We start from the raw sequence: 13,448 nt of genomic DNA, 5'->3' as shown, positions 1-13,448 counted from the left end.
ACTGCAAGAATAGAAATAATTATCTGCATGCATCAGGGCTTGGGAAAGGGGAAAGACCTCCTGCTTCAACTTACCCCCGTCCCCTGGTGTTCCTAAAACTGCAGCAGGGCTCAGTCACGGGGCTTCCTTGCTGCAGCCTAGCAGAACAGTGAGTTATGTACCCTCTGCCTGTTTGGGAGAGAGCAATTTAGGAGGTGTGGGTTATTTAGAAGCATGTATACACTCTAAATACATTTTCTATGAAGCTTTAGCAAATTTTAGGTGAATGTTCAAGCTGTTCATGCAAGAACTGTTAAAATTCGTGCTTTAATCGGAATTTGTTTGGCCTTAGTCAAACTGTGATTCTGGATATCGCAGAAGAGACCGTGCAGTCAGTAATAACAATAGCTTCAGCTGCTGTGGCTGAGTTGTGCCTGTTTCCAGTAAATCATTTTCTCCATTACAGGTAATGCATGGCAGGGAGAGAATATTTATAAACTACACAGTAAGAAATAAGCATCAACAAGCAAAATTAGAAGTAACATTCATCTCAAATATACTGAATGCTTGGTGACGTCAGTCCAATCCTATCTAGTTTAGGAAAATATCACTGCTTGGTGGTATCAAAATGCTGTTGAAAATGGCAAATTCAGGTGGTTACCTTAATCACCAGTAAAACTGACTTCTGGCAATGGATCTGTAGCAAGGTGTTATTCAATCTGATATTTGCCTTATAAAAATCTCTACAGGAGTTTTAGAGTGTATTTCGTTGTTCCATAACAGCATGGGTTTTGCTTATACTGGAAACTGCACTCATCACCAGAAAGCCACTGAATACATGAAAATGTACTGCTGGAAGATATGAATTTGCATTGGTGCTTTCCTGGCTCTATTTGGAAATCAACTGAGCTGCTTTGGGAAAATGATGATGCTGTGCCGCTTTGTCCATTTACACTTTTACCCACTTGCATTAAGCCAGTGACTCATAGCAGGACACATTGCCAATGTGCTAAAATTATTTTTAGGCTGTATTTGAACCTTGAACCCCCCAACAAGGCTGAGCAGCGTCAGTAGGTGTTCAGGTGATCTGTAACATGAATTCATTCATTGGATCTTAAACCAGCCAACAAGCTTTTTCTGAGAACCAACCCAAGGTGTCCCCTCCCTATTCAGGCATCACCGCGCTCCCAGCTTTGCTGCTGATATCGACCACGGGGACGTTGCTCCCGCAGTCTTTGAACATCTCAATGTGCTGTTACATGACCGGTCTGGTCAGGTTTTCGAGGAAGGAGGGGCAGAAAATCAGCAGTGCCGTTTCCAGATTAATTGCATTCCTTACAGGAGGCTGGTGATGTGCCCAAGGAGGAGCGCAAAGGGAAGAGTATGACAGAGCGGTGATGAGGGGTGTGAACCTGAAGGTCGGTCACCCCACCTTCCTGCCTGTCTGGCTGTGTACTCACCAGAGGGAGAGCAAAGGCTCTCTGCTTCAAAACACAGCCCAGGCTTCAAACAGCCTTCCCTTGAAGGCTCCTTTGGCTGAGGGGAAAGGACAAGGACCCTGCCCCTCACCCATGGTCAGTATGTTAATGCTGTTCCCAGCTGATTCAGGCAGGACCCCTCTTTGAGCTATCTGAATAGTTTCCCAAAACAGCTGTTTCTTGAGGCAACCTGGTGCAGCAAGGTACCCTGCACCCTGCCGTGGTCCTGCAGCCATAGCTGGTGCAGCCCACTGAAAGCCAATATATTTTACTCAGCAGAGGGTTTGTTTTTTTCTGTTTTGTTTTGTTTTGTTTTCAAGAAGCAGGGCAGAAAGTTCTTGGTTTTTAAGCAGTGACCTGGGACAGAGAGAGAAAGGACGTGTTTCTGTACCCAGGTGTGCTGCCATTCCAGCTCTGTCTTTTCACAAATCTTGGTGTCACACCAGGTGACCCCGAAGTTCTGTTTTTCAAAGGGAGAGCAGATCAAAGAAGCCTGTATTTTCACAAGTTTTGTTGTTGGCAGAAGGAAGGAAATTTCAGCTGTATGGACAGCACAGCTCATGATACTGCAAAGGATTTATCAGCATTGGGGCCACAGATGCTGCAGACTGATTCAAACTGCATTTTAATGACCTGCTAGGGTCCTCTGGCAGTACCAGCAGATGGACAGACTGCTCAGCACAGCCTGCAAAGTGCACCCAAGGTGCTGGATAAAGGCTGGGAGGTTGACGTGGCTGGAGGCTGCAATGGTCCGGGCTGTGTCCTCCCACCAGAAGGTTCCTCTCTTCCCATAACCTTCCAGAGGCTGGGTGACTGGACAGTCAGGTGGACCAGCCAGCTGATCCCATGGAAAAGAAGAAAAACTTCCTGCCAGACCCGCTTGCTCATTCAGCTGTGCAGCAGCTGCACAGTTGCTAAATCAGATGCAAGGACAGTGAGGGACGTGCAGGGAGCAGGGATGGGGAGGGAGCTCTTCCCAATAAGGCAGCTGCTGCTGGTACGTCATGCTGCAGCGTAACGTGCAAACCATATCCTTAGTCCTTCTGAGCAAAATTCCCTGAATCTGTGCTGGTAGCAATACGCAAGTTCAACCATTGGAAAGCTCACGTGGGAATGCTGATGCTGTCCCAAAGCGTATCCTGTGCAGTGTCACTCACTGAATGTGGCGAGGGAATTGGGAAGGATGTGACAAAACAGCTGTCATCCAGCTGGGGATGTTGCTCAAGGTCCTTTGATACGCATGTTGACATCATGCTGAGATTCTAAAAAAAAATAAAAAAATAAAAAAGAAGAAGAAGAAAATTAAATGTGGCTGGTTTTGGTAAACTGCTACTAAAATAATTCTGTGTATCCTTTTGTGGTTATATGCAAGTGGCTTATTCCAGGAATAAGCAATTGGCCACATTAGCTCCCACAAGTGCAAACTACGTTTTGTTGCCAGTAAGGCAGCAAAGCAGCTTCATTGTTTCTTTCCTTGTGGCGTGCAAATGTTGATGCTTCTGCCAGCACCCTTGATCCGAGGGGGGATTCCTATCTGCTGGTGATCTGCTGTCAGCTGCCCCCATGCTTCCTGAGTGCCAATTCATCCAGGCTCTTCTGTTCTTTGTGGTGCTAAAGCCCCGTGCAAACCCTGCAGCTGGCATTGTTCTTTGTCTGTATAAAAGAACTTTGCTCCCCTTTTATTTCTTAGTGGTGGTGTTTGTAGTTTTACATTTTTTCTGGTAGCACCGACACCATCGTCCTCCCGCTACCAGGACGAGCACCTGCCTGCGCCCAGCCCGCCCTGCAGGGCAGCAGCAGGGCGATGCTCCGCCAACCCGCGCTTACTCAGAGGAGCTGCTGCTGTCTTTGGATGCTATTTCCTGACTCGCCTTCTTGTTAATGACTGCCAACGTCATTAGTCACTTACTATTTCCTAGTGGAAAATATGCTGGTCTGTATACTGTAACCCTTCCCCTCCGAGTCCGCATTGATCCTACTCGTTCACGTACTGACAGGAGTGAGCCCCCCCACCCGGGGATGAAACCCCAGTGTAGCAGTGGTTCACAGGGCTGAAGCAGTGTTTGTAGGGTTTGTTCCCCTCACAGGTGCCCAGCCAGCCCCACAGTGTCCTTCCTGGCTTCACCTGCCTCGTGTCCACCCCGACACAAAGGCCCTGCTGGTGTGGGCAAGCCACAGCCCACGCCAGGAACTCGCCTCTATCATCTCGCCAATCCCCATGCTCCTGTCATGGGGCTGGAATCATGTTTTGGTCCAGAAAGCCCCCAGGGACTGCTGAAATGGTGTTTCAGAGAGTCACCCCTCTCTGAGGTGTCTAGGTGCTACTTTTGGGAGCCTGTTGTTACAGTCCAGTCACAGGCACGCTCCCTGCTTTGCTGCGCCAGCCACGCAGCACTACCTGAGATCTGCTGGGTGCTCTGGGGTGGTCTAATTGCTCTGCCCAAAGCTGCAGATCTCTGATATTTCCTAAAATATCATTCTGTCTCTTAACCAAGACCTTATCTCCCTTGTGGGAAGAAGGGCCCTGTCGCGGAGGCACCCATGACTGAACGCGAAGCAGGGCCAGGCCGATGTGAGGCCGCAGGGGGCTGACAGAAACTGCTGACAGAGAACCACTGCGTGTGCTACCGTGCCCAGTGGAGCTGGTTGAGAAATGAGTTTCCTTGCATTACAGCTGTGAAGAGGCAAGGCAGTTAAGGGTCACTTTCAGTAGGTTCCCCTGTAACTAGCAGCCTTGGGAAAAACATACGGGGAGATTTGCTAAAGCTCCTGTGTGTGGTATAGGTGCCTTCTCTGGGAGCTGAAGCACATCTGCATGCCAAGAGACAAATGACCCCTCAGCATGCAGGCTGCTTATTCCAGAGTACAGCACTTTTTTATTATTATTTATTTTTATTATTATTATTATTATGTCGGTGTAATTTGTTGGTTTTGTAAGGAAACATACAAAAAGAGAAATAGTTTACAAGTGTCTGTGGTCCAGAACACCACACTTCATAAAAACCGTGCACTCTCATCTCCTCAGAGCCAAACAGCTTCAAGACATTATTAAGCAAATGTGACATTTTAGACAGGGATACTTTTTCAGAGAAGAAATACTTGGATGCGGGGAGAGGGGTGCCAAAAAGAGAAAAGAGGTTGGCTAGAAAGGAGCGCTGGTGCTCTTCAAGCCATTTCAGACTCTCTGCACACGTAGCTTAAGTGCTGATCTCTGGAAAGATGATCTATTTGTCTTCTAGGTGTTAAATATCCCAATTCCGCTGCCCTGTTCCATGGCCCTGTGTGAAGACCCACACCTGGTGACCCCTGCTAGCTCCAGGAAGATCCCTGGGGCAGAGGGAGACTCAGTTCAGCTGGGAGCTGTCCTAGGCTACGTATCATTCTTCACTGCTTTCCAAACCTGCCTGCTGGCAATCGTGCTGCTCCAGAGCTCACTTAGCTCAATCCCTTATCTCGGTTCACTGCACCAGCAGACCCCGCAGGCAGCTCTGAGGCACAGAGCACATTTAACACAGCAAGACCTGCAGAGGCCTTCTTAACCTTTGGGAAATTGCTCTGAAAAAGCTCTGCCACATGGATTCTTCCAGTTATTGGAAAGGTTTCGCTTCCATGGTTGTCACAAATAGCTGCCAAGGATTCCAGCTTCTCAGCTTTAATAAAGCATACACACTGCTGTGGGGCTCTAGCTGCTATAGCTTCTACCAGGATCAGGAGTCTGGGCCCAACAAATAGTTAGCAAATGTTAATTGTAGGAAAATTGAAAGGGTGACAGTATACATTGCTGCTTTGGTTCTAGCAAAAGGCACATCCACTATTCTTTTCTCACTGACTTATGGACAGAGCCATATGAATGCAGATCTGGGTCCTGGCCCAGTGAGTTCTCCAGAGTGATAGATTTGGCCCTTATCTGTAAGTGGCTCTCCAGGGACAGAATCTATCTGTGAGAATTTGAAATTAAAACGAATTTGGTCTCTTTGTGTAAAGATAAACCAATTTATTCACACAGCTGGCTCTGAAGAGTGCCTTGTTTTTTCCTGTATAAAAATGAAGCCAAGAGGCTTTATCGGGAAAATTCTGTGCATATTCAATAGCTCCTGATGTGCTTATACAGGCACCATTAGCCTGTTGAAACAAGTGTTATCCCTCTAGCAGTACGAAGATGCAGCCAGTTGGATCGTGTAACTACGTAACTCCACCCTTCCAACCAAACAGCTCTTCTACCACCTAATCCTAAGGTCACAACTGTTTTTTTCCTCAGCTCTCAACCATGACCCATTTATGCTGCAGATTTTACTTGGCACTTCCACCTGGAAGAGCCAAGCTGCACTGCTGCAGCATGAGCTGTGCTCTCCCTGTGGGAATGGAAGGATCCTGCTCCCAACCCCTGGTATTCCTGCTGGGAATACAAGGTGCAAAAGCAATCCTTCAAACTAGATTGCTGATGGCACTGAGTGCAGCTGGAGGAGCCCTGGCCTTCCTGGCTGTCATTTCTCTCCTTGCTCAGACTCCTGGTCCCAGCCTCGGAGTGGGTATCAGGCAGTGTAAACAGCAGGAATCAGACGCAGCCAAATCGGGAGACAGCTCAGCTCTGCAAACAGACGCATGAAGCCTGGGTGGACGCCAGGGCGGGCAGCCATACACGACAGATAATCTCCGTGACGCAACGCGAAGCCCGCTGGAAGCAGGAGGACCTCGGAGCTCCATGAGTCTGCAGTTGCCACAGCCCTGTCCTGCTGCAGGACTGCTCTGACACCTCCCGAGCTCAGCCCCGGCAGCAGCCCTCGTCTCTGGCAGGTCCAGGCAGAAGGGTTAATGCTGTCAGGCTTTACAAAACAGCTGAGCCAGGAGGGTGCTAGCCCAGTGCCTCACTGCCCCTCTTTAATACTCGTGTCCTTTCACGTCGCTGTTATTTCAATTTCCCTTTGACATCTGTGAAGGCGAAGGAGCACACCAGCTAAGTAAACAGCCCGCTCTGCTCCTAAGTGCCTTTTCCATATTGGCCAGCCGACTTTCCAAGCCCTATAAATTTTAGATTAGTACCATGTCCTCTGAAAACCCAAAGTCAGGCTCCGAGCCAGGAGGCCACAGAGCTGCTCTCTGTCTAAATCTGTAATGCAGAAACACAACTTATTCCATTAGATCTGAAGTGGGAAAATTGGCTGGGAAACACAAGTACTAATTTCTGTCAATTAGATTATCTTGAATGGGATATTTAATATTTTAATGGAACATCATGTAATTGCTGCTCATGGGTACTTTGTAGCTGTTGGAAATTCTGATCTCAGTGCTTACTCTAATGAAAGGTTGCCAACAGACACAAAGGACTCGCGTTTGAAACTCCTGCGTAGGAGAACTGTTGGGACTATTTTGCCTGCGTCTCTTTGCCGGCCAGCTGTCATTTCACAGCTACAGCACTGAGGATAAAGTCAATTAGTGCAGCTACAGAAGTGTATGAGGCTAACCTCTGTGGGGTGTTCCTGAGGATGTTCACCACAAATCCTGCTGCAGAGACTCTGTAAAAATTCAGAGTGCTTAAAGACAGTGAGCTGATGGGACCAGATAGCTAGCACAGTAACCCTCAGAAAAGACCTCCTACACAGTTGTGTCAGGGCACTGATGGCCTTAATTGCCCTGATCAGGCACACCTGGGTCCCCCACACCTGCTGCCATGGGGTGAGGGCTTAATTTAAGATCAGCCTTGATTACCCTACCCCTCCCTGTGTTGTAGGTGCAGCCTTGTGTCTGTCCCTCTCTCCTAGATGGATCTTGGATCTGTATTGCAGGTATGTTTCTCTCCAGCCCTATTTCTGTGCTGTCTGTGGTATGGATCATGGGTTGATGTTGTAGTCGTTCCAGCAGTCATCCCCATCTCCTGCTGCTCCCTGGCAGTTTGTTCCTGGCATGCGTGAGGGACAGCAGCTATTGCTGGACTGGTGGGATGAGGAGAAGCCATAGGTAATGCTTTGCCACCTGAAGGAATGTTTGGGATGTTGTCCCAGGCTCCAAACAGTTTTTCCCCACTTAAATCATATTAAGCCAAATTTGCAGAAATACATTTACATATGAAAATCCCCAGACTTGTAAAGGCTGATGATTTTGTGCTGCATAAAAGTCACCAAGTTGTGAAGTCCCATCCAAGGAACCCTTCCATGAACGTGCACGCCTGCCTATAAAGCCCTGCAAAGCCGTCATCAGCCTCCTTGTTCTCCAAATAGGATTTTGGAATTTCAAGTGGAAATGCATTTTTATTTATAGTCTTGGTACATTTTTTGACCACAATAAACAAATATAAGGAGCAACAGCAGCGCATTTCAATTTGTTTACAGGGTGGCATTGTTTTCCCATTGGCCTGGAGTGGTGAGTCAGCTTTGCTGTTTAGCTCACCCTGTTCTCAGAGGTCCTCTCCAGCCTTTGGGCCAGAGTGCACTTGCCAAGGGTCAGCTGCCTTGGCTTCTTGTTGTAAGAGATTACTTGTTTCCTTCTTGATAGCATGGAGGGCTCTCAGTCAGATAGCCCTGTGCAGAGCAAATTCTTTAAAACAGGCTGTTGCCAGATGCAGGCATTTGAAAATCATTACCTAGTTTCCTCAAATTGTCACACTGTAGTTAATATTTCCAAAAAATATATATACAATTTAAGCAGAAGCGTTTGTGTTCTGGTTTGGGGATCTACAAGGGTTGCGCAGACTCAGATTGCAATTTCAGTTTTTTCTGCATAATTGTGGGGGTGAGAAATGTATCTTTTGATCTGAAAGCAGGGGAACCACTTGCCTCCAGCAACCAGAGCTGTAAGAAAAGCACAAGATATGGGGAGACTAGAGGCTAAAAAAAGAAAGTGATCCATAGATAGTTAAGAGTTGCTTTTTTTTTTTTGGTGTTTTTCAGTTAGGCAGGATCTCCTATCCCAACACTGGCTGTGTTAGTGGTGCATGAGCCAGTGCTGACTTTGGGATCAGCCAGGACTCGTGGTGCTGCTGGAGGCTGTGACAGCAGAGCTGGGGTGCCCCCCTACCACCACCCTCCGGGAGGTGTCCAGTTCTCTGCATCCTCAGCTTTTTGCAGCAAGTCCTTTCTCTAAAAAAGCAAGCTTTGTTTGCAGACTGGCGTGCTCACAGCCTGTTCTCATTTGCAGCTATGGTTCCTGGAATGATGTTACCCAGAGGCATCCCTTCTCTTTATTTTATTCTGCCTGGGAGGCTGTCAACATGGCCAGGGGCTGGAGCAACTTGACAACATGATGAGAGCTTTGTTTAAAAATATATATATTAAAAAAAAAAAAAATAGAACCATGCCCTGGCCTTACCTTTGCTTGCAGGATCCCAGCTCTGCTGAACCTCCCTCTGCCATTCCCAGAGCCACCTTTCCACACCAGCATCGGTGGGGAAATCAGCAGCTCTTTTGTTGCTGTTGGATACTCATAGCAGGGCACCAATTTTAACCATAGCTGCAAGGGTGCCCCCAGTATGGAAGCAGCACCTCTTAAAGCAGTTGGTGCGTTCGTGCTTCTCCACGAAGTGTTCATAGCAATCTTCCAGAGGCGGTAGGGCTCCCGACATGCCTGTACCGAACTTTTTATGATGAAGCTTACCCTGGGAGCTGGGAAAACAGGGCTCTTTCTGCAAAGTGATAAAGCAGTAATAGGTGTGTCCACAGATGTGTTGAGCATTTTACTGAAATTAATAAGTTTTTGTAGTTGTTGATGCATCAAACTGTTGTGCTGCAAAGCGTACCCTTGAAATCAGGGCTCTCAGGCTGCATGAAAACCTTCCCGGGGCCTCGGCACAACTTGGCTTTTGATATCCTGATGGCATGCTCAGTGCAAGCTAAGGAGCTGCCTGCACAGACTTCAAGTTCCACGTAAACAACTCAGATATTAAGAATATACAAGAATAGCCCTCAGGCAGTGATGCCTTGCCTAGCAGCCCCACCTAATTTTCCCCTCTGGACTTCAGGCTGTGCTATAAGTAGTTCTGGCACCTGCTGAAATTAGAAATGTTTCTTTCCCTGAAACCAGACACCAGCAATGGTTAATTACCATGATTGGCATGGATTGATGAGGCTTTACTGAAGCCAATGAAATTTCATGGAATTATTCCTGCCCTGGCTCTGAGTCATTAGTAGGTATAATTCTGGCTATTTTTATGCTCTTCAAATTTTTTTGGATTACAAAAGCACTTGTCAGCACCAACCTTTTTCTCTGGTTAGGTGTTGGGGGAAAGCTTTCTGTTACTGTAAATTATCGCTCAGATTGTATTTTTTTGTGTGCTTACTTGATGTAGATATAACTAATCAGAAAGTTTGGTTGTAGGAGCCAGCTCTCACAGGTAAAACTCAGCCCTGGAAATGGGGCTGTGTTGCCTCTGTGTTTGCTGCTTTCCACATATAGAGGCAGTATAATCTGTGGGTGCACAATTAAAATAGGAAATCCTGTATGGAGTTTTCTTGGTGCATGAAGAGGATCCCTGTAGAAGTGACTGCTGTGGGTATATATGGACCAAACAGGTAAAGCTGGGACCTAAGAATTGTGGTCAAAGCAGCTGGAGCCAGGATGTTGAGCAGCCCTTGAGCTCAGAAAGCTTGCAAATTATGGCTTCCAACTGTGGGACTGATGGAGGTAATGCTTTGGGATGTTGTCAATTAGAAAAAGTATCTATGGATGAAGGATGACCAGGAACGCTCCCTGCTAAGGAGTGCTCACACAGCAGCAGTCAAGTGGTTTCATTACAGTCTTACCTCCACTGAGGCTGCAGAGGTTTGCAGCCTGAAAATCAAGTCCTGCTTGAAGCAGGGGTCTTGAGCAGCTGTGCTGCTGCAGCAGTTACAGGTAGCTGTGTTCCAGGGAGCATCCTGAGGGAGCTCCAGCAGCAATGCTGCTGCTGCTTTCTGGGTGATTTGTTGTCATCCCTAGCCTTGCATGCAAACTGCACTGTCCTAGAGATGATTTCCATGGGGAGGTAGCTAAAACAGGATGTGCTGAAGTTTATCTCTCCTGTTACACTTCCAGACTCTGAGGATTTTTACTTTGCTAAAAGCAACCTGCCTGCTAGATTAAGAAGTAACAGTTTAAAAACTACCCTGGAGATCACACCCATGAGAATGGCTACTGCAGAACACCCCCTCCAGTGCCAGACCTTGTATCTCTGTGTGCAAAACAAACAACAAAAGCAGCTTTGTATCAAAATAGTTTATTAAAAACAATAAGACTTCACTGAAGCTTGCTGTCCTCAAGACAGAATTATGACATTGTTGCAGAACTCAACACAATCATAATCCACCTTTAGGTATAACACTACATAGCTCCTGTTCGCTGTGGCCAAGTTTTGCCCTCCATCTGGCTTTGTGCAGCCCTGCTGGCACAACCCAGCCCTGGATGCTCCCCCTGTTCCCAGGGGGACATCCCTTCCTCACTCCGCACAGCGCAGTGACAGGGGTAGCAGTGCCTACAAGTCACACACAAACCCACATTTCTCTGCAACTGGTGTCAGTTTACACAACCGGTGTTAAAATACCAAGTGACTGATGACAGCAATACTGGTTGATGTTTAGGAAAAATAAATACCCAGCTCGAGTTCCCAGCACTGCCCAGCTGTACAGAGCCACTTCTGTTTACAAGGAAGCCCTGTTCTGACCTGCTCTATCAACACCACAGCCGTGACAAGGACTTTACACTGCACAGCTCAGTCTGAGGCGTGGAGGCACCTTTCCACTGCAGCACTCAGATAAGTGCGTAGCCAGCAGCTGCCTGGCACACTTCTGCTGCCAGCTTCGGGTGCCCTCTAACAATGTCATTCTTTACCATCAGCTTTCACTGAAGTCAGTAGTTGTCCTTTTGCACCATGGAAAAGGAGACTGAGTACTCAGTACCTCAGTCTTTCAGGTCAGCTGTGGCTTGCTTCCTCAGTGACTAAAAGGCTTCTCCTTGCAAAGAGCAAGCTCATAGCTCCACAGCTCATGTCCCTTGGGCAGCTCTGGTGATAGGTGTCTTCTTGCACAGTTCCTGGTAGAACTCGGATTCCAAAAAGCGGGGGTACGAGTTGTTCTCCATTAAGCTGTAAACCCTCTTCTGCGCTGCGCTGAAGCAAGTATGCGTAGCTTCTTGGATGTTCTGCGCGATTGTGTTCTTGGTTTGGAAGTCTATGTTTATCTGAAACACAAAGAAACAACATTTACTTTTGAGAACTTAATTCAAACAAGTGTAACACCAAAAAGAATTTCTGAAAAGCTTTCAAAAAATCCTGTTACTACAGGGTTATATTTAGTTTCCTTTTAAAGTTCTTTAATGCAAAACCCAAAGTAATTCAGATGATTACTATCTTTCAGTGCTAAATTCAAGCATTACAGGTGTTCAGTGAGACTGTTGGTTTTCCCCAGCTTAGATGGGAACTCCCTGAAATGCGCTTTGTGCCATAGTCCAACTTGGTGCTAAGGCAATTAGAGGTGAGTTGTATTTGTTGAGACATGTATGTTGCATTTCAGACAGCTGTGTCCCAAAAGGAGTTCAGAAAAATAAAGTAGGGCCAAAAAATCATAGAACAGGGTAGTTATGTTCAAATAGGTTTTTACCTCTTTGGGAGCCTCCTTCTCAATGAAGTCATTGTAGATCTTCTTTGCTTTTGATGTGAGCTTCTGGGGTGACTTGGTTTTCTTGAAGTCCTCGCAGGCCAGCCAGAACTCGATGTTCTCCTCGCAGAACTCAGACTTCAGAAAGGCTCGGAAAGCAGCAAGACCATCTAGGGAAAGGAGGGGAAAAAAAAATGCATCAAGTAAGTATTTCAGGAATCTTGAATCTACCCATTTATCACATCTGTTCCTACCAAAACACTTTGCTCTGTTTCTGATCTGGTTCTTTCTGGGATGGCAATGAAAAGTTCGCTTTTATGTATGCAAGCAAACTAACACCCTAACAACTTGGCAGGCTTCAAGTTAGTCATTTTTAGATAAACACACAAACGAAAGCCATTTCTAGTCATTGTGCTCCCTTTTGTGATGCCTGCACATATAAAAAAAATTTTCTCTAGATGGGATCTCACGTATTAACCTTCAGACTGGAGTAAGTATTTATGACACGGCTACAACCCCCTGCAATACTTCTTGCAATGGAAAGGATGACTCAAAGGTTCAAAGAGCAAACAGTAATATTTCTTAGTCTCTTCTGCTTTGCTGTTGTGCGCTCTTCCTTATAGAGCTACAACAAAACCTGGAGAGCACTGAACTTTGTTGCAGAACCCTGCCCAAGTTTTAATGCGTCTGTCTTAGATAAGCAGAGAGCACAGCCTATGGCAAAGCCAAGCTAACAGGTATGGTTTAACTACAGAGCTTGCAGCTCCCTCTGGGAGGAGAACACTCCACGGCAGGGGAATTCCAGTGTTTTAATACTGGTTCACAAAGCAAGGCACAATCTCTTAAAGACACGAAGTTCCCCATCGTTTTAGTCTTAAATGCTAGAGTTTGAAGACAAACTTACATTTGTTAGCAAGGAGTTCATCAAAGGCTTCTGCCCACAGCCGAGCTTCTTCAGGGGAAGGCCTGCGGAGAGCCACAGAGAACATCAGCATCTGCTCCTCGAGCTTTAGGTTTTTTTTTTTAATTTAGTGCAATACTGGAGTTATTTAATCAGAAGCAGCTGTAACTTACCTGTAGTAGGCATGGTGCTTCCCCCCCTTACTGGCTTTCACGTTGCTGGAAGCAGAGGAGTTCTGCAGGAAGTAGCTCAGCCTCTTCTTCCAGTCCTTAATGCTAGGAGAAGGGAGAAGCGCCTTTAGCACCGGGGGCACCCAGCAGCATAGCCCCAACCTCCCCGCGCCCCACTGCTCCCCGCCGGGGGCACACTCACATGGTGCGCTTCATGCGGCCCTTCTCCGCCTCCTCCAGCTCCCCGCGGCGCCGCCCGCCCCGCTCCGAGTGCCGCCCCCCGGGCCGCAGCGCCAGCAGCATCGCGCTCTGCATGCCCCGTGCCCTGCCCGCACCCGCACTGCCCCGCCGCACGCCGCGC

The 13,448-nt window shown here is 47.3% G+C and overlaps 1 protein-coding gene and 1 long non-coding RNA gene across 2 annotated transcripts; one reads left to right on the top strand and one right to left on the bottom strand.

The window, feature by feature from the left end:
* Window positions 1–2,728: 2,728 nt before the first annotated feature.
* LOC137860330 (uncharacterized) lies at window positions 2,729–9,126 on the top strand. The gene is made up of 2 exons (XR_011098837.1): window positions 2,729–7,240; window positions 8,589–9,126. It is a non-coding gene; the product is annotated as an uncharacterized lncRNA (long non-coding RNA).
* Window positions 9,127–10,625: 1,499 nt separating this feature from the next.
* On the bottom strand, window positions 10,626–13,448 carry LOC137860328 (regulator of G-protein signaling 2-like). The gene is made up of 5 exons (XM_068690474.1): window positions 13,290–13,448; window positions 13,091–13,192; window positions 12,921–12,982; window positions 12,020–12,186; window positions 10,626–11,600 (listed from the first exon to the last, which is right to left on the bottom strand). Exons 1-5 carry the CDS (start codon window positions 13,400–13,402, stop codon window positions 11,406–11,408), a joined length of 639 nt encoding a protein of 212 aa, XP_068546575.1. The 5' UTR covers window positions 13,403–13,448; the 3' UTR covers window positions 10,626–11,405.

This window comes from Anas acuta, chromosome 8, assembly GCF_963932015.1.
Source record: "Anas acuta chromosome 8, bAnaAcu1.1, whole genome shotgun sequence".
NCBI classification, from domain to species: domain Eukaryota; kingdom Metazoa; phylum Chordata; class Aves; order Anseriformes; family Anatidae; genus Anas; species Anas acuta.
The sequence above is the reverse complement of the archived record's forward strand: the minus strand, read 5'-3'. Positions and strand labels throughout refer to the sequence as shown.